Source organism: Cucumis melo, chromosome 10 (genome assembly GCF_025177605.1).
Source record: "Cucumis melo cultivar AY chromosome 10, USDA_Cmelo_AY_1.0, whole genome shotgun sequence".
NCBI lineage: Eukaryota > Viridiplantae > Streptophyta > Magnoliopsida > Cucurbitales > Cucurbitaceae > Cucumis > Cucumis melo.
Genome location: NC_066866.1, coordinates 18720642 through 18741786, shown reverse-complemented (window position 1 = coordinate 18741786; position 21145 = coordinate 18720642). Strand labels below are relative to the sequence as shown.

Sequence of the window (21145 nt, the reverse complement as noted above, 5' to 3'; positions counted from 1 at the left end):
AATGCATTAAAGAAACCAGAGATCATTGGAAAAAAGAAAACCAAGTGAATTGGATGGAATAAGCATCAGTGATACCTTCTTAAGCTTCTGGAAACACAGCAAACAACGACAAAAGATGGAAGACGACGGCTAAAGATCGAAGACGACGTTCAACGAACTCAATACGGCCGAAGATGGAAGCCGACGTTCGGCCAACTCAATACGGCCAAAGATGGAAAACAACATTCGGCAACAACCACTAATTACAAATGTTCGGCCACAACCACAACTAGAATGACGTTCGATCGAAGATGAAACTCAATATCGAGCGATGGAGCGAATGTTTGGCAAGACAGAGCAACGGAGCGACGTTCAGCAAGACGACAGAAATACAGCAGATGAGCGAGGCACGAAATAGAAGAAAATTTTGGGTATACGAGGCGCGCGCGATGGGGGAGGCAAAAAGAAAATTTAGGGCTTTAAATTGTTTAATTAATGAAAATTTTAATAATTTATTTATTTTAATTACTTAGTAAATCTTGACGTTTTAAAAACCAAGAACTTTGGAAAATAACTCCCTCCGCATTTCTATAAAATTCTTGACGTTTTAAAACATCAAGAATTTTATTGATATAACTTGACGTTTTAAAACGTCAAGAATCTAATTGATATAACTTAACGTTTTTAAAACGTCAATAAAAAGTACATATTACTTGAAGTTTACAAAACGTCAAGAATATTGAATTTATAAATATTCTTGACGTTTTAAAAAATGTTAAGAATGTAATAGATAATCCTTTGCATTTTTAAAACGTCAAGAAAAAATACATATTAACAAATTACATGCATTTTATTAACATTGTAATTAGTGGTTGTGGCCATCTTCAGGAGCAAGGGCTCCAGCTCGATCTACCCTCATATGGTACTCAACCATTTTACAGCTTTACGGGACTCAACACATTAGAGAATGGAGGCAACAAAGCGATAACTTTGGAGACCCATGCATTGAGTTCAATGCAAGCTCGCTGGCTCTCCAAAGTTCATCATAATTGACATCAAACTCATGTTTCTTTAAGGCATCTTTGTTGCTAAAAATTAAACCTTTTTTTTATGTAGAAGTCTACTGCACATGAATCCAAATTTACTAGGTCAACGATATTAGATGTGCAATTGGAAGTTCTTCATGAGGAACTCGAAATAGAAAAAACCGATGAACAATATGGGACGTGGTCGACGACAACAGAGACACGATCATAATAGGAATCAGAAATAAGGGCCAGCAAACACACCACATCGTTGTCTTCAACAATAGTAATGACATTAGGATTGTTGCAACCATTAAGATACAATGTAATTCAAGAAAATAAATATTCATAAGAGGTAAAAATATTAGATAGAATTAGATAAACAAGTTTGTTGAAAGATGTGTTTAATGGGACATGCATTTTACCCAAATGAAAGTTATGATAACAGTTGTTTTCATCCCATCTACCATAAACAGTACTCTTAAAAGTTTAGGATTCATTATAGGAAATTAGTTCAGACGATACGATGAAGACATATTGACTATTTTTTAAAAATTCAATATTCAAAAATAAAATAATATCTAATATAAAAACTAGTTTTAATTTCCTAATTATTAAGAGATGAGATTTAAAAAAAAATTATGTTATTTTGAATTAAAACGAAGGACTGAGATTTAACTAATATAAAATAATAATTTGGTTATATAAAATTAGTAAAATAGAATAAATTTGTTAAAATTTTCAACCAAATAATTGAGTCCCAAGATATTAGGAAGAAGTTATGGTAAGAGTAGCTATATCTCTAATACTAAAAATAATTACACTCATAAATACATAATACAGATTAATCACACTGTAGAGACAAAATAATTACGAATGTTTTGGTAAACAAAATATCATGCACGTGCTATAAGTGTCATTTGTTAAAAATCAAAAGGAAAAGGTTTAACCATTTTTAAAATAACTCCTAAAAACCTTGTTATATCCCTTATTATCCCAATTTATAAATGGTATTTTATCTACTAAGTTATTTTTAATTGACCAACTTAAAGTAAAAACACCAAACTGAACTTAAAACGAACTTAGCTCACTCATTATGACGTTCAATTTTAGAAATAGAAGGTTTGAATCTTCTAACCCCGTGATCTTCCCAAATTAAACAATGATTGTGGCTAAAGTTTAATAAGAAAAAAAGAAAAAAGAATCAAACATTATATTTTGTAACTGCGACCGAATTGAAGTGAAGCAGAACAAAACCAAATAAAACATTTCTATTTCCATACTTTGAAGCGTTCTCGAAGTTTTACAAGACATTGGTATATGCCGATATTATTTCGCAAGTTCTAGAAAATGTGTTCATCAGCCAATCAATCCCTTGAGACCTGTAAAAGCATTTATCTATTTTAATTATAATTTAAATATCATTTTGGTCCATTGTTGTATTTTATGTTTAATATTAACGAGTATCTAAACAAATTTATACGTATTTTCTTGAATTTCACGAGACAACCAACCTAACTCTAAAACATTTATGATATGTTTGACTAAAAGAGTTTGGGAGTTTGAAAGCAGAAACATGTAAGTAGAAAATTATGAACTCTATTCCTTGTTGGATCCAAATAATTTTTTTAATCTCACCTAAGAAACATCAATTTTATACTTTGTCAACTTTTTAGAGTGTGGACTTCATGCATTCGCAACTTAAATTTCATAACTCTTCACTCTTTATTAATTCATCCCTTAACCTAACCTTTTCTTTAGGTGTCAAGAAAACTCAAAAGACATTAAATCCTAGATATATAACTAACATAAATTCACTACAAGACTTCTTGGCTCTTTATCAAGGTCAAGTCCATCTATTTACCCCAAGACTAACTTATGATGGTTTTTTCCATCTTATTCGATTTTAATCTTGTAACATTAGAATGTTCAGTTTGGCCTTGTGTTTTTATTACAAATACCAAATCTAGTTATACTTCTGGATTAAACTTATGAAAAATACTATTTCAACATATATTGACTAAAATTAAACAAATCTCAAAAATACAGAAAAAGTTGATCGTATTTAAACCTAAAATTGTATTCACATCGTTAAAACAATCAATCACACAGTTCAACAATAGTAAATGCCTAAATATATTTACTGATGCTGGATAAAAACTGACTGATACACTATCTGTACAGATGCAAATATATATTGAGTTCAAATTTAAAATATGAAAGAAACCTAATCACCAAGTAGACAAAGTGGCTGCCTCATGCTAAGCTCCATCTTCAGGGCAGGAAACTGCTCCAAATCATCAGAAATGCTTAAAATTTTCTGCATGTGAGAGTAAATCGCTATATGAGTTTACTTCTGAACCAATGTAATCCCAAGCAGATATTACACGTTAAACACATATATATACACATACAAAATTTAAGTGAGTATTAAAAATCTTGTAATAAACTATTAAAGTTGAGACTGCTAAATCTTTCTACTTTGAAAAGTTTTTAACGTCTCCAAATCTTAACATATAGAGGGATTAAAATGAAATATTAATCTTTTATTCGTAGTTCATATATCCAAAATAAGACATCTGATACAGAAGAGACTCTTAAAGAGAATAACACAAATGGACAATATTAACAAAGAATATCTATACATAAATATTGCTAAATAATAAGAAATCCAACACTTCCCCGCAAGCTGGTTTTAAAATATCTTCCATTGCCAGCTTGTTGTTCGTTCTGTTAAATTGTTTCTTTTGAAGAGCTTTGGTTAGTACATCAACCACTTCCTCTACAGTTGGAAGGTATGAGATGCATATTGTTAGAATTTAGAATTTGTGGGCTTGGCCTTGGGGGGTTTATGGACTATTTATGGAAATTTTACAGTAAATCATTCTTTTCCTTTTTTCTTCTACCCTTGTGTATTCTATTTAATCTCCTTTATTGTATTTTTGTAAATCATCATAAAATAATAAAACTAAAAATATCGTGGTTTTTCTCCCGGTCCTCGGGTTTCCACTTCAGCCTTGGTTTCGTGTTTATTCCTTTCAATATGGTCTCAGAGCAAAGCAACAACGAAACCCTAGAAAACAATTTAGGAAAAACCCAGACCAAACCAAAAGTTGTCGCCACCGCCGTGGAAAAATTGCTCTAGATTCAAAAGCTGCCGATCTACATAGTGGGCCAACCCTCGCTGTCGTCTGCACAACCAAATGGTGAAAAAGTGCTACACACACCACCTCTGTCAAGCGCGTGGGCCCATGCGCCGCAGTCCATTCATCTCACCGCCCATTCCAATCTCTTTTACTCGTCATTAGTTATCCAACAGTCATACCCTTCCGGTCAGCTGCAGCCCCATGCGCTGCCCATGCCCTCCGATTATGGACAGCCACCACAAAAACTGTCAGATCTATACGTTCGTGCGGCGCTGTCCATCAACCCTTTCCATTAACCCTTTATCTATAATAATGGGACGAATGGTATCCATAACAGATCAGGGGTTGAAGCAGGCGAGTCTTTGGCGCATTCCACACCGAGTTGCCGATGTATTCCAAGAACCCGGTAATTTCGCTTCTTATGTGCCTTCCAATTATATAACTAAATTTGCTGCCTTAAGTACTCGATTCTTGACTCATGATGATGAGAAGAATAGTGGGGAATAAATCCTCGTTTGTGAGCACTGCAAGAAACGACGACACACCAAGGACCAGTGGTAACAAACGATCGATCCCCAAGAGATAACAAACGTTCCTCCAACGAGCAACAGAACTCAGGACGTACCGATGTTAGGGAGACTACTAGCACCTTCCAGTTAACTGGCCTTATTGCTAGCCAAACCAACTCTACTCTAGGCACCATTGCTCATTTCACCATTGCTCATTTAGTATGACTCAGGTTTTTCAGAGCACTTTATCTCTTAGACCCTTTGTGTTGGTAATGAGAAAATCCTGACAGTCAATGGCTCTTCAGCCCCAATTGCTGGCAAAGGACAAATAGTTCTCTTTGACGGTTTCTCTCTCCAAAATGTTTTGTATGTGCTTAAGCTTTCTTACAATTTGTTATCTAATCAGTAAGATCACCTGCGAGTTGTACTGTAAAGCTACTTTCTTATTTGAATCTGTTTGTTCTCAGGACCTGAGTTCGGGGAGGATGATTGGCGCTGTCTGACATAGCAAGACTTTTTATCCTTGATGATTATACCTCCAGCAGTAGTATCTCTAGGACTAGTTTACTGTCTTCCTATTTAAGCACCTTCTATACATGACTTTATGATGTGGCATTGACGGTTAGGTCACCCGAACTTCACTTATATGAAATATTTGTTTCCCCATCTACTTCTAGCCACTAAATTCTACCTTTTACTTCTCCACGTGACAAGGTTTCCTCCACCAAAGGGACAATAACCTAAGATAGACCTTCTATCTATGGAACTCCCTGCCAATCTACATCAGTATAGACTTCTATTTGGGAATGATTGTGCTTTTTAAATAAAATACCTTTTCTAGAAGTTCCTTTCAAAATCTTATGTGCAACCTCAAAATGAGTTGGTTTAGGTGCATGCATAAATTGACTCACCATACTTACATTGCATATATACTTATAGCATAGGCAATGTCAGAACATGTATATGACAAATAAATTAACTCACCATACTTACATTGCATATATACTTATATCATAGGCAATGTCAGAACATGTATATGACAAATAAATTAACCTTCCAAAAAGTCTCTGATATCGCTCCTTTATCTTTGATTTCTTCTACTTTAGCTATTTGTAACTTTAGATTTGGTTAAGTAGAAGTATCTACTACTTTGCAACTAAGTAATCATGTTTCTTCAAGTAAGTTCAAAATATATTTTCGTTCATCGACAATTCATCTTGCAAATTCCATTCCAATAAAAGATTTCGATGTCCCCAAGCGACTTGATTTGGAATTCATTTGCAAGGCTTTTCTTGAGTTTTGCTAAACTTGCTTCATCATCATCTGTGAGAATAATATAATCTTTATAGACAATTAAAATTGAGATTTTAGTATTCTCAGAGTGTTTATAAAACATAGTATGATCTGTTCAACTCTGATGGAATCCACAACTGGACACGACTTTACCAAAACGCTCAAACCAAGCTCTCAGAGATTGTTTAAGGCCACATGGAGTTTTTTTAGTTTGCAAATTCTACATAGCCCAAGTTTCTTTTCAAAACCAGGTGGCAAGTTCATAAAACCATCTTCATCAAGTTCATCGTTAAGGAAGGCATTTTTCATGTTTAGTTGGAAAAGAAACCAATCTAAATTAACTGCACAGGACAAAAGAACTCTAACAGCGTTAATTTTAGCAACCGGAGCAAAAGTTTCTTGATAATCAATTCCATATGCCTGAGTAAGACTTTAGCTACAAGTCTGGTCTTATATCTGTCAACACTACCATCAGCATTACATTTGATGGTAAATACCCATTTACGACCTTCAGGTTTTCTTAACCTTGGGTAACTCTACTATTTCCCAAGCGCCATTATTTAGAGCATTTATCTCTTCCATAACTGGTACTTTCCAATTTAGATCTTCTGGAGCTCCATGAATATTCTTTGGGAAAAACAAGTTATTTATCCTAGTTGTTAAGGCTTTACATCTTTGACAAATTTTGGTATGACATGTAGTTTGCAATAGGGTATTTGGTACCATTCCTAACGCCTTCTCTAATGGCCGTGGGAACATCAAGATCATACACAATCGACATCGATTCAGAAATATTATCAAGGTTAGAAGTAGAAATGGTTGCAGGGTTACCAAGTTCTTCCATTTCATTTCCCAAAGCCTCAAATTGATTCCGTGAAGAAGTATCCATCTGGTCTTGATTCCTTTGATTGAATTTTCTTCTACCGTAAAACTTAAACTCAAACTCAGGAACTTGATCGATATGATCATTTTGCAATATTTCTCTCCCTGAATGAGAATTGTCTACACTTGGGATCAAAGGGTTAGTACCATATGGGAAAGTAAGGCTAAGAAGGGGAACACAAACATCCCAGAAATTAACTTCTATATTTTGTTTCTCCCCTTGAAGAGAATTTTGGGTAAAATATGATTGATTTTCTAAAATTGACACATCCATACACAGGAAAAAAAAAATTTGTTTGAGGATTAAAACATTTGTAACCTTTTTTAATTGAAGAGTAACCCAAAAAATGCATTTAGTATCCCTATAATCAAGCTTGGACCAAAGGTGATAAGGTATGTGAACATAAGTAGTACACCAAAAAACTTAGAGGTATATCAAAATGTTTAAAAATAATCGATACGAGTTTTGAAATTCAAGATCTTCCTGGGCAGCCTATTTTTGAGATAGGTGGCTGTATGAATAGCATCTCCTCACAAATATTTTGGGACATTCATGGAAATCATTATAGCACGTGCTGCCTCGAGTAAATGCCTATTTTTCCATTCAGCAATACCGTTTTGTTGGAGAGTATCTCCACATGTAGACCGATGGAAAAAGAACACCCCCAAAGATTCATTAAAATACTCAGTTCCATTATTAGAAAGTAAAATGCAGATTTTTGTTTGAATTGGGTTTCAATCATGTTGTAAGAACATTTATCACCTCAAGAAAAATTTCCATTAATATACTCAAGATAGATGAGTATGGTTGTCAACAAAAGAAATAAACCATTTCTTTCCCTTATGTGCATGAATCTTTGAAGGACCTCAAACATCACTATGAATCATTTAAAAACGTTTAGAATCATTTTAAGGCTTAGGTAAATAAGTGGAACGGTGGTTTTTTGCTAAAATCAGTTAAACAATGAGCAATCAATTCCTTTAAACAAATCAGGAAATAAAAACTTGAGATAAGAAAAACTGGGGTGCCCTAACGAAGATGCCAAAGTGTAAGTTGATCTTTAACAGAAAGAGAACTAATACTACTGAGACGATGAGTTCTTTTACTAGTAAAAGACCTTTCATTAAAGTAGTAAAGACCATCAAGCATTGTAGCACTCCCAATGATTTTATAAGCATCGTAGCACTCCCAATCATTTTATTTAAGTCCCAATATAAAAATACAATGGTTGTGGAGCAGTGGTCAGACTTCGACGACACATGCGATAGATTTGGCTGGTAGCACACAACGACTAAGTGGATCTAGGATGGACAGTTGTGGGAGCGGTGACTTAGCAGGTAAGCGACAGCAACGGCAACGGCAACAGAGACAATACTCCCAATTTAACAATGGACGGTGGTGGTACCCAAGGGCTACAATGACAAAACCCTAGCGAAGTTATCTTAGGATTGTTGGAAGAAGAGTGTCGTTTCATTAGGTAGTGACAGTTCCAACAACGGCAACTGCTAGGGTTTTCAAGGGCCACTAGGATGTTAATGCAACATCGAGGGATTAAATAGAAACACTAATCTTCCACTCATAATTCATATATACAACATCAAGCCTCTTATATAGAAGAGACTCATTACAAATAAGGAAAGAGAATTAACAACACAAAATGAAAATATTAACAAAGAATATCTATATATAAAATTGCTAAATAATAAGAAATCCAACAGTATCCAATAGATCTATTTTAATATAGTTCAAAATGTTTCTAATAAGTCTCAACTTTTGATTGTGTGCTTAATGGGTCTCTAACGTTAACTTTACCAATTGAATACTTATGTAGTATACTAATCATATGGTTTAAAAATTATGTAGTGGTCGAGTTGGGGTTTGACAATGCCATAAGCATTTCATTGATGATAACAAGAATTTTAGTGCAGACAAGATTAGAAGTACAGTGACCCATTATAAACCTCTTAAAATTAAGTACACATGATGCAGACCAAATATGAGAAAGAATTTTATTAATGCTATGAGAAGACAAGTACTCTTAAAAAGAAAACAATTCATAGTCTTAATTAATAAAATAAATTAATTCTAATTCTAATTCTAGTTAATTAAAAAACCTAATCCTAATCCTAATAAACGAAGGAAACTAATCCTAATCATAATTAATAAAAGAAACTAATCCTAATCCTAATAGATTAAGGATTTGACCATGATACCTTATTCCTAAATATCAACATTAAATCAACAAAGTAAACAATCGAAGCTTATTAAACGCAAAATTTAAAATTTAAGAACTTGTCAAAAACGTTTTAAAACCATAAGAACTAAATAGACACAACTCTAAAAAAATAAAATCCTATCACAAACTTTTATAACACAAGAGGACTACTAAACAAACACAATCATGATAATTGCAGGGACCACACTCATAATTTGACCAAATTTTTTCTTCTCATATGGTACATAATTCTGAGCTAGAAATAGAGTTTGTCTAACATGCTTGATCACTCGTGCAAATAAAAATAGGAGCTAAAGGAAAACTTACCAAAGCGGCAAGATGTGCATCTTCCAAAATATTCCCATCTACCTCCAATCTTGCAATTGGAAATTCTGGAAGATGTCCCGACTGCTTTCTACCAAGTAAATCACCAGGCCCACGTAAAAGAAGATCAACTTCTGCCAAATGAAATCCATCAGATGAATTCTCCAACACCTTCAACCGACTTAAGCTGCTTGTAGTCGATGCCACCAAGATGCACCTAGACTTCTTCATTCCACGTCCAACTCGTCCTCTTAATTGATGGAGCTGAGCAATTCCAAACCTCTCAGCATTCATAACAACCATCATTGACGCATCAGGAACATCCACTCCAACCTCGATCACTTGAGTAGAAAGTAGTATCTGAATATCTCCGTTTCGAAATCTCCGTAACGCTTCCTCTTTTTCATCTTTCTTCATTTTCCCGTGCAACAACCCACAGTTATAGCCCTGAAACCTGTAAGAAATGGATTGAAGACCTTCTGAAGCAGCATGTAGCTGAGGCAGCTGATCGGATTGCTCAATCACTGGATATACGAGATACACCTTCCCTCCTTTATCTAACTCATCCAGCATCATCTATCATCATGTAAATCATTTTCATCAAACAAGAAGATAAGTATCCAAAATAAATAAAGAAAAGCCCCACTCTTCCAAAGAAAATAAATATACAAAAAGACAAAAAATGATGATACTTCCACATGAAATAGAAGTATCCAATTCATTAAATAAATAAGATAAAAAATTATGTTCCCACCAATTTACACTCAAGTATGTTTCAACTAGCAATCTTGTTTTCAACTCTAACAAAAGGAAATTCATGAAAATTTTTAAGGTTCAAACATACGAGACAAATTATTTTTAAGAAATGTAATAGTCTCAAATGTAGGGACAAAAAAATACCTCATAAACCTTCTCAAAGCCTTCATCGTTACCCAGAATTGAATATGTTTTGACTGGTACCCGTCCAGGAGGTAAATCAGTAATCTGTAGATATCAATGGATCACTTCTGTTAATAATTGAAGGAACAACTAATATACAAAGAGACAGGCGTGCCTCAGGGCTAACACAATAAACATAAACCACAAAATCAATGGATCAATATTTCTGGTCACGTTGCAATCCTTTCATCTCACAAACCAAATTTCAAGTCTGAGCTAACAGTTTCACAATATCCAAAAGAGATTTCTTTTCCCTAACTGATAGGCTTCACCTTCAAGAGTTACCTATCTTTTCTGCTTTCTTCTTTTTCCTCCTTTCAGGAGCTGAGTGCTTTTGTTTCAAGACTTTACTTTCCTTTGTTTATAGCCCTAACATTTGGTAATGCGTCTAGAATACATTTGTTACCTTTATAGATGACCACACTCATTTATTGCCTTTATACATGATAGTGGCGGCAAACAATTCAAAACCAAGTGGCACGTCCATGAATTTTGACTCATAGTGGTAACGTTGGTGTTGAATTTCCTTTTCTCTTGTATTATTATTTTTAAGTCTATATTTTTTCCTTGTTTGTTGTTGCTCTTTCTCTATATAAGAAGACCTTGTATTTGGTTTAATAATATAGAGGAATAATATTACACTATTTTAGATGAATGCTCTAAGACAAAGTGTTTACAGTAATGTTGATAGTAGTGCTGAAAGATACAAAGGCCAGACTAGTAGGTAGAATGATGTATTTATCTCATACTTCCACATATAGCTTTTGCTGTAAGTATGACGAATCAATTTATGCAGCTATAAGTATGACGAATCAATTTATGCACTCACCTGGACCTACTCACTTTGAAGTAGTGTATAGAATCTTGAGATACTTAAAAGAAACTCCAGGTAAAGGTATATGGTTTCAGATACATGATCACTTTCAAATTGAAGTGTACACGGATGCTAATTGAGCTAGAAATACTATTGATAGAAGACGTACTAGCTATTGTTCATTTGTTGGAGGAAATTTAGTTACATGGAGTAGTAAAAAACAAAATGTAGTGGCCAGGAGTAGTGCTAAAGCAGAATTTAGAGCCCTAGCCCATGTGAAGGCATATGGATTAACAGGGTCCTTCAAGAACTGAAAGTGTCTCCAAAGACACCTATACAAGTTTATTAAGAGCCAGTTGCTTTGAAGGATCAATGAGCCCTCTAGTATTCCAGGAAATGATCTTCATAACTGTTCTTCCTGCTTCTTTATATCTATGGCTTCTCTAACCAAGTTAATTTCACAAGCTTCAACGAATGGAATCAGATGAGGAGGGTTTCCTTTGTTCCAGGAAATGATCTTCATAAGGCTGTTCTCCCTGCTTCTTTATATCTATGGCTTCTCTAACCAAGTTAATATCACAAGCTTCAACGAATGGAATCAGATGAGGAGGGTTTCCTTTCTTCCTCTCCCCTTTGTTACCGTTGGAATAGCTTTATTTGGCTTTTCCCTTCTCTTTAAATTTGAGGTTCTAATATAAATTTCAATAATGAATAAACATTCGTTTAAAAAAGCGGCAGGAAACACCAGTGTTCAATGGAAAAGGAAGCGATAAAATCCAGTTCCAACCAGATTCAAAATGCAGCAGTTGATCACTTTTATCTACCTAGTTATCCGTATTATACACTTAATTAAGTACAAGTTTTAAATTACTCAGAGTAATACTACAATTTTTGAGCAGTTGTATATTAACTTTTGGTTATGTGGAAAATCATTTTTCATGTGAATTACATCAGCAGTTGATGTCAATTTGAAAAAAGTTATGAGCATACATGAGTCAGTGACATTTCTCCATACAGTGCAAGAGCAAGCGTCCTTGGAATAGGAGTGGCTGACATGGCAAGAACATGAGGAGCCATAGAGAAATCTCCACTTGAGGTTCCATCAGAGTGCTCTGCGGCAATTTTCGAACTTATAGAGTTGTTGAATAACTACAGTCAATAGTGATAACATACTATCAGTTTTAGGATGGTAAGATTAAGACAAATTTTTTTAGAAAAAATCAAGACTTTCTTAGAAAAATAATATAAAATAAAATAAGGAAAAATCATTTCCAGCAGACAGCAGTAGGAAAAATAAAAAAGTTCTAGCCACATAATTGAAGTCTAGTAGCACTAATAGATTTTTCCTTCTAACCATTATAAAAGTTATTTTGTAGACAATGAAAGATTAAAACAAAAGAAATGGACGAGAGATCAAGTCTGTCAATCCTAACAAACTAAATGGAGATTACAAACACCTTTTCCAATAGGTGATAAGCATAGAACGAGAGTATGTAAAATAAAAAGAGGGACATCAGGTTGAAAGTACTAAATTAAATAAAGATCTGTCATTTCTCCAAATAAATGACATAAAGTAAAAGAATTTTAGCTGTCTTTGTAAAGGTGGCCCGCCAATGAAGAACAAAGTCTTTGGCACAACCAGAAGTTATTGTCTCAGAAATGGAGCAATCCAATTAGTCTCTTGGACAGGACAAGAAGACACTATCTTTAACAAGAGAAATTGAAGGGAAGAAAAATAATGTAAATAAACAAAAGAGAATGAAAGTGAGAACTCAAAATGGAAGAGACTGCAAAACACAGAGACCGTGTCTCTCTTGGAAGATTTCAAGCAAAAGAGTGACCCCTTGAATATCCAGGGAATGAAACTGCTTGGTCTCCAGTTTTGAAGGTAAAGTCGTGAATATACAAAAGAACTTCCTTGACAGAAGTCAAATGACAATTCTTGGATATAAAGGAAATTGCCCACTACTATTGCCATCAGACGAAAAGGTTATAACGATATGTTTAAATTTTTGTAAAAAATAAAGCACTATGTTACTACAGATGAGGCAACCACCTTACTACCAAACTTCCCTCTCTGAACTACACCAAAACGGTGCTGCTCATCCACAACTGCAATGCGTAAAGCAGAGAACTCCACTTTTTCTGATATTAGACTCTGAGTTCCAATAACTAAAGAAATCTCTCCTGATTGAAGGCCCTGAAATTAAAATTTCAAATTCAGGAGTGTAACATGAAAAAAAAGTTACAAAACAATTAGGTGATAATGTAGACCTCGCGAATCATCCGTGATTGTTTTGATGAGGTAGAACCTGTCAGTAAAGCAACTGAAGGTTTATTCTCGACCCCTTCCATGTTCTCTAACAAACCAAGCAAGTGCTCATAATGCTGAATAGCAAGTAACTCAGTCGGAACCATGAATGCTGCCTACAGATAATTACAACGAGGAATCTCAGATTTTCACAGAATATACCTAAAATGAGAAATTACTATTTTTAAATTATAAAGTAACCAGTATTTGTACAAGACGTCAAACAATCTATTAAAACATATCTCAAATATCCAGAAGATAAACCTGATATCCAGTGCCTATAACTTCCATGCATGCCAGAAAAGCAACCACTGTCTTCCCACATCCTACGTCACCCTGGAAAGCACCAAGATAAATATAAGATGTACATTACTAGGTGTAGAGCAAAGAGGGAATTTTATTCAAATGTAGATTACCCTCAAACAATAGAACACAGCCAAAATTTATAGGTTAGAGTCCGAGAGTAATTCTTCAATTATAGAGATTTAGTGGTTCCTTTTCACAGAAATTTGAATGCAAACTCCTTTTTCTAAACTAGTTTTCAGTATTAATGCTTATTTTATCTGTAGGGATATCCGAATTATTCTCCTCCAGATGAGTAAGACAGGTTTTCAGAGATCGAACTCCCTAGACTCGAGAGAGAAATTTTTGAGGACTTCTCTAGGTCAGATTCGGTACAGCAACCATTCATGTTTCATACTTTTTGGAAGTCCAGAGGGCTGTTTCTCAAAAATTAAATCTTCCTCAGTCTGGAAGAGAGAATTTAAATCAGTTTCTAAAGGGTCCTTCAACAATTGATCTTCCTTTGCATCTAATCTTATCAAATGATCATCTTCCTCATTGCTCACACTAAATGGAGAGTCCAAATTTGAAACAAGCTTTTATTCTGATGATTGGACCACAGTTTGGTTAGGAGAACCTCTCAAAGAACTTTACCTTTGTTAGGCCTCTTTATAAAGTGCGAGCTCCTCTACTCATGAAGTGAGAAGCACAATGACAAACCGACCCTATTCGTAACCATTGCAAGAAACAATAACACACCAAGGAACAGTGTTGGAAATTACACGGTCGTCTACCAGGAGGTAAGAAACGGCCTCCCAATGAGAAACAGAATTCAGGGCTGGCCTATATGACTAAGTCTGTTAGACCTTCTCAACCACTTCTGAACTAAAAGGATCCAAGTCTGACCACACTAGGAGCTATTGCCCGGTCAGGTATGCCTCAAACTTTCGGTTTTCTTTATGTTGATGTGAAGAACTCTTGGACTCTGGACTCCGGCATCACTGATCATCTGACAGGTTCCTCTGAGCATTTTGTATCTGTTACACCTCAAGTAACCTGTTACAAACACTACCAACACACACACGCAATCCAGCAGATAACACAGAACAAAGAACAAACCAACCGCACAACACACTGCAATAAGAGGAGGCAATCTGGAACTTATATATTTTTATATAGGAATGGTAGAACATAACACAGGGTTCTCACAAAATAATATCAGAGGGCTGCTCTCTCCCTAATGAACAAAGTTGTCCATTCAAAGCATTCCAAAATATTCCCATGCCTAACCCTAGTCAAAAACTCTCATATATATAGTCTCCTTTTACTGCTGCCACGTACCCTTGGGACCATTGGCTGTTCTAACTACCACATTGTCTGTGCTGAAATACCTTTCTTACCCTTCTTCCTCTTTCTTTGATAAACTTGGGTGATTGGAGGCCTAGCAATACCTCATGGAGCAAAGCCACCTTGTCCTCAAGGTGGAAATCAAGGAATTGGTTTACAAGCATCGCATAGGATTCCCATGTGGCTTCATGACTCGGTTGATCTTTCCAATGAACTAAATACTCCCAATCCCTCTCAGCATCATTCCAGTGGAGTTGGGTCATTTGGTCGTGCTCCAAAACTAACTCCATCTGATCATTAAGCGCTGCTATATTCGGTTAGATATGGTGTTTGTCACCCACTGCCTTTTTTAATTGCGAAACGTGGAAAACCGGGTGTATTTTGGCATTATCCGGAAGGTCCAACAAGTAGGCTACCTTGCCGACCCTCCCTAACACCATATAAGGTCCGAAATATCTAGGAGATAGCTTGTCACAGCACCTCTTAGCTACCGACTGCTGTCTATAGGGCTATAACTTCAAATATACCCAGTCTCCAATGTCAAACACCACTTCCCGCTGGTGCACGTCGGCAAACTTCTTCATTTGTTCTTGGGCATGTTGTAAATGGTTCTTCAAAGCTGCTAATGTTTCATCCCTCTTTTGTAACTGATACTCGACTGAATCATTCGGTGTTGTGCTCACTTGACCATATGAGATAATAGGGGGTGGGGGCTGTCCATATACTACATAAACACCGCAAGTAGAGTTCTAGGCACTTGTTAACTACTTTCGTTTGGCCGTCGGTTTGGGGATGATACGTCGTGCTTCTCTTCAACTGGGTACCCTGTAAGCGGAATAATTCTTTCCAAAAATGGCTCAAAGACAGTTGGTCACGATCGGACATTATAGAACGGGGGTATTCGTTACTTCCTTAATGAATTCCACAGCTACCGTTTTGGCCGAGAACGGATGGCTCAAGGCTATGAAGTACGCATACTCAAGCGATCCACCACTACTAACACCGAATCAAACTTCTTGGATCGGGGTAAGCCTTCCACAAAATCCATAGATATATCTTCCCAAATTCGATTAGGAATAGGTAGGGGCTGTAGCAGTCCGGCCAGTGATAAGGCTTGGACTTTATTCTGTTGGCACACATGACATTGTTCCACATACAGCTTGATATCGTTCTTCATTCCTTCCCAAAACAATTCAGTGGCAATTCTTTTATAGGTAAGTAGTTGCCCCGAGTGCCCCCCAATTACTGAATCATGGAAGGTGTGTAAGTGGTTGGTATTAAACTGGACGTCTTCGGAAGGACCAATCTGCCCTTATAAATCAGCTGGCCTTGTCGTACTGAATAACGTGGCACACACGGGATCCACTAATATTTTCTCAAATATGTCCCTTAGCTTGGCATCCTCTTGAACCTCCTTTTCAACCACAGCGACATCTAATATGGATGGAAAGGAAAACTGAGCCTCAATCGGGATGCGAGATAATGCATCCACCGCCTTGTTTTCCAGCCCCGCTCGGTAAAAGATCTTGAAGCCGAAACCCATTAGTTTCATCAGCCATTTCTGGACCCCCGGTATCAACTCCATCTGTTCTAAAATATTCCTCAAAGCCTTCTGATCTGTATACACCACAAAACAATGTCCCAACAAATAATGTCACCACTTTTCCACTACTAACACAATGGCCATCAACTCTCTCTCATAAAGCGACTTTTCTCGCGCTGTTTCTGATAACTTTTGGCTGAAATAAGCAATCGGTCTTCTGTTTTGTGATAACACAGCTCCTAACCCGAACCCTGACACGTCGGTCTCTATCTCAAAGGGTTACTGGAAATCCGGTAGAGCCAAAACCGGCAATGTAACCATTGCCTTCTTCAGAGTCTCGAATGCCCCGATGGCTTCCTCGAACCAGTGAAAGTTATTTTTCTTTGTCAAACGTGTGAGGGGTGTGGCAATGGCTCCATAGTTTGCTACAAAACGGCGATAATATCCCGTCAGCCCCAAAAATCCTCTAAGCTCCCAAACATTCTTCGGTATCGGCCATTCCAGCATGGTTTTTATTTTGTCCTAGTCTGCTTCGTCCCCTTTAGTAGAAACCCAATGTCCCAAGTACTTGATACGCTCTTTCCCGAAGTGGCATTTCTTGCGGTTGGCAAAAAGGCCATGCTCCCTTAATAGGTGAAACACCACCGTAAGATGAGCTAAGTGAGTCTCCACATCCTTACTGTACACAAGGATATCATCAAAAAATACCAGCATAAATTTACGTAAATAAGGTCAAAAAACCTGATTCTCGTCTCTTTATTATGTTACTTCTCTTTGTACTAAATTTCTTACTAGTCATGATCTAGTAAAGATTCATTTTCATGGCTTAGTATTGAGTTTATTTTCTCCTTTTTGTTTTTGTTCTTCTGGATATGATAAGGTTGCTAAGGGAGTGTCAACCTAGTTGAGAAGTTCAGGTGTGACTACTGATCCATAAATCTTGTTAGCTCTTGTATAACCCTCTTGTACTTAAAGCTATTATATCTTTTTTATCTATTAATAAAGAGATTTGTTTCGATTTAAAAAGGAAAAAAAAGGAAGACTGTAGGGAGGATTGAAATTCTCTTGGACAATGCCTATGCTCCTTTATTCTAACTACAAGGCAACAATTTCCATTCCTCAGAGTCCATTCCTTCATGATAGGACGAAATATATTGAAATCGATAAACACTTCACAGAGGAGAAGATTGATCAAGGAATAATATGCATCCCTTATCGTTCAACAATTGAACAAATCGCAGAAGTGTTAATTAAAGGTCTTCAAAGGTGGCAGTTCCCTCCCCCTTCTCTCCACTCTCTCATTTCTCCCTCCTCTTTCACTCTCCTCTCTTCTTCCCTCCTTTTCGGCCGTCCCTCCACCCGGCAACAACATGGAAGTGAAGAGCTGTAAAATTGTTGAATCTTTCTACTCCATTTGGTTTGGAATGGGGCATTTCAATACTGAAGATGTTGATTTTCGAAGAATCAACTAAGATGGTTTATCGAAGCTTTATCAGATTTAACTCAAGATGAGGAACACAGTTTCTTCATCATAAATGGCGAAGATGCGGATGGAATTACAAGACTGACAGAATTCAGAGCTCCTTCTGGATGGATAGTTAGATATGTTCCCCAAAATTCCTAAAGGTATCAATCCCTTGTGCACCGTGTATTTAGATGTTGCAAAACAAGGATGGGTTTCTTTCTTTACACATGTTTAAAAGTTTCTTAATGAATTATGATTATGGGGTGTGGAACTCATCTCTTCGAATGGCCCCTTGTTGTCAAGGGAATCAGATGAGGCATTTTACTCGCTCCGACTAAAGCTTTGCAAATAAAGTGAAAGTCTCAAGTTCAAACTTCTCCCCTACGCAACATATCAAAAAACGAAGTTTGATGCCAAAAGAACCCAACACCAACGAATTCTCTGTTCCTCTTTAAGAAATTTAGAGCTCACAACAACAATGGTTTTGAAAATGTGATGATATCACTAGTGAAGATTTTAATTATTTATGGATTATTACCGGGTTATTCATCTTTGATGATTGGAAGGATATCCTTCTGTTCTTCGAAGATTTATTTCAAATGAAATCATTGTCACCTTTATTTGTGAACAAAGCAATGGTTAAAGTTAAACTAGGCAACATACAAGATCTGATTATGACCCTATAGAAATGGTTTGATTATGGGAAGTACCATCTTTTGTTTGAAAGGTGGGATGTGACTAAACACAACAGGCCATCTCCCTTCAAAGGCTTTTGAGGGTGGTTGTCCATCAAAAACCTTCCTCTAGACCTATGGAGAAGAGATTTTAGAAGTAATTGGAGCATATTTTGGAGGGTTGGAGAGCATTGCACTGGATACTCTCAACCATATTAAGGGTGCATTTGGCTTGTCTAAAAAAAATGTATTTTTAAAAATACATTTTTTAAAAAATATTTTTTATAAAATGAGTTTAAAATCTAAACACTTGCAGGTTTGGTTCCATCGCTTTATAAATGTTTATATGCAAAACTGTGTTTCGTTTGTCCTATACTAACAATGTTTATACTTAGGTCAAATTACCATAAAAGACTATTAAACATTATGAACTAATTTCATAAAGAAATACACATTTTGAATCTTTTTTTAATAAATACATTTTGAAGTTAATCGCACAGAAATTATAAACTTTTAAGTTACTTGAAATTATTGGAGTTTAAACTAAACATTAATTTCTTTCCTTTTTTTTTTTTTTTTTTTGTATTGGACAATTCAATTTTAGAAGCACAAATATCCTAAAATGTAAATACTAACCATAAAAAAAAAAAAAAAAAAAAAAAAAAAAAAAAAATTGATTTCCAACAACAAAATATAAATAAGATTAATAATTTTTCCGAAACAATATAATATGAACTATACAAAAAGGTGTACAGTTCAAACACGTTTTTCATTCATCTTAATTTCACAAACAGGATGATCATGTTCTTCATTGACGTCCCCATGATTTTTTTCACATATGTTAAAGCGGAGTAGATTTGGCTAAAACATTTGTAAACCCCTATATCTAAATTTAAAAATCAAAGAAACAAAAAGAACGAGGGAGTGAAAAATAGATACGAAAAAGAATAGAAAAATAGAGGAAGAAAAATAGATATTTGAGAAGAATTCCTCATTAAATACCAAATAAACATTTGTTATAAAATTTGGTTGTATGTGTTTTCTCTAAAATGATTTATTTCATAATCTCTTTTTTTTAAAAGTTATCTTAAAATGAATTATTTTAAAATTTAAACACTTCAAAAATTATTTTATAACTGTTCATAAGCAATATTTTATCAAATTCTAAGTAGAATTCTTTATCAAATTTTGGGATTTCCTCAAGGATAATCTCTCTAAACTATACAATGAAATGAAAATGGGAAGCCAAATGTGTGTGTAAACGAGAACTTTATTTGCTTGATCAAGAAAAAGAAAGATGGAATAAATGTAAGAGATTTCTGGCCCAATAGACTCCGGATTTGTTGTACAAATTGATTGCAAAGCTGCTTGCTGAGAGAACGAAGACAATTATGCCCAGTACAATAGCTCCCACTCAAAGTGCCGTTTTGGATGGCTGCCAAATTCTGGATCCTATACTTATCGCAAACGAAGTTGTGGAGGATTATAGATTAAAAAAAAAGCAAGTTCGGATTATCAAACTAAAGCTTGTAAAGGCATTTGATAGAGTTGATTGGTTTTCTGGGAAAAAGCTTTGAAACAGAAGAACTTCGATCGTTGGATCTCTTAGATCATGGGTTGTGTTAAGAACTTTAAGTATTCAATATTCATCAATGGAAGGAATTCAAACCTCAAGAGGGTCCTCTCTTCCCCTTCCTTTTCCTTCTTTTTAGTGAAATGCTTAGCAGTCTCATATCAAATCTACACATGGAGGGTTTGTATGAAGGATTCAGGGTTGGAAAGGATAACATTCATGTTCCCCTCCTTCAATATGCAGATGAGACCTTAATCTTTTGCAAGTTTGATGATGTTATGCTTGGAAACTTAAAAAAGACCTTGAAATTTTTTAATGGTGTTCTGGGTAAAAGATCAATTGGGATAAGTCAGCCATTTGTGGAGTTATCGAGTACAGTAAATCTCCTTTACGGCATTAGTATTAAATTGAAAAGTAGAAAGACTCCCTTTGATGTACCTAGGTTTCCCTAGGGGAGGATATCAAAAAAGTGCTCACTTTTTGTAGCCAGTCTTGGATAAAGTACAAAAGAAGCTAGATAAATGGAAGCAGATTAATCTTTCAAGATGAGGAAGGCTTACTATTTGCTTATCTGTGCTCTCCTATCTCCCCACCTACTTCATGTCCACTTTCCTCATGCCAGAAAAGATATCTAATTTCATTAAAAGAACCATAAGGAACTTCTTTTGGAATGGGATTTAGTCTCCAAATCTCAAGGAGATGGGGCCTCGGGTTGGACAAGCTGAAATTTAGAACAGCTCTTCCTACCAAGTGGAGGTGGAGATTCACAGTAGAACAGAATTCTCTATGGTGTAAGGTGGTTTGTAGTATGCACAGCATCTTC

General features: G+C 35.6%; 1 protein-coding gene across 2 annotated transcripts in view; it reads right to left on the bottom strand.

The window, feature by feature from the left end:
* Positions 1-3048: 3048 nt before the first annotated feature.
* LOC103495086 (ATP-dependent DNA helicase homolog RECG, chloroplastic) overlaps positions 3049-21145 on the bottom strand; it is a 52576-nt gene continuing 34479 nt past the window's right edge. Inside the window, exons 9-15 of one of the 2 annotated variants that reach the window (XM_008456544.3) lie at positions 13703-13774; positions 13402-13554; positions 13184-13327; positions 12118-12276; positions 10275-10358; positions 9378-9950; positions 3049-3324 (exon numbers count right to left, since the gene is read on the bottom strand). In XM_008456544.3, coding sequence (XP_008454766.1) covers positions 3232-3324; positions 9378-9950; positions 10275-10358; positions 12118-12276; positions 13184-13327; positions 13402-13554; positions 13703-13774 — 1278 coding nt within the window. In that variant the 3' untranslated portion in view covers positions 3049-3231. The remainder of the gene's footprint in view (positions 3325-9377; positions 9951-10274; positions 10359-12117; positions 12277-13183; positions 13328-13401; positions 13555-13702; positions 13775-21145) is intronic. The other variant, XM_051090628.1, reaches the window with a different exon arrangement.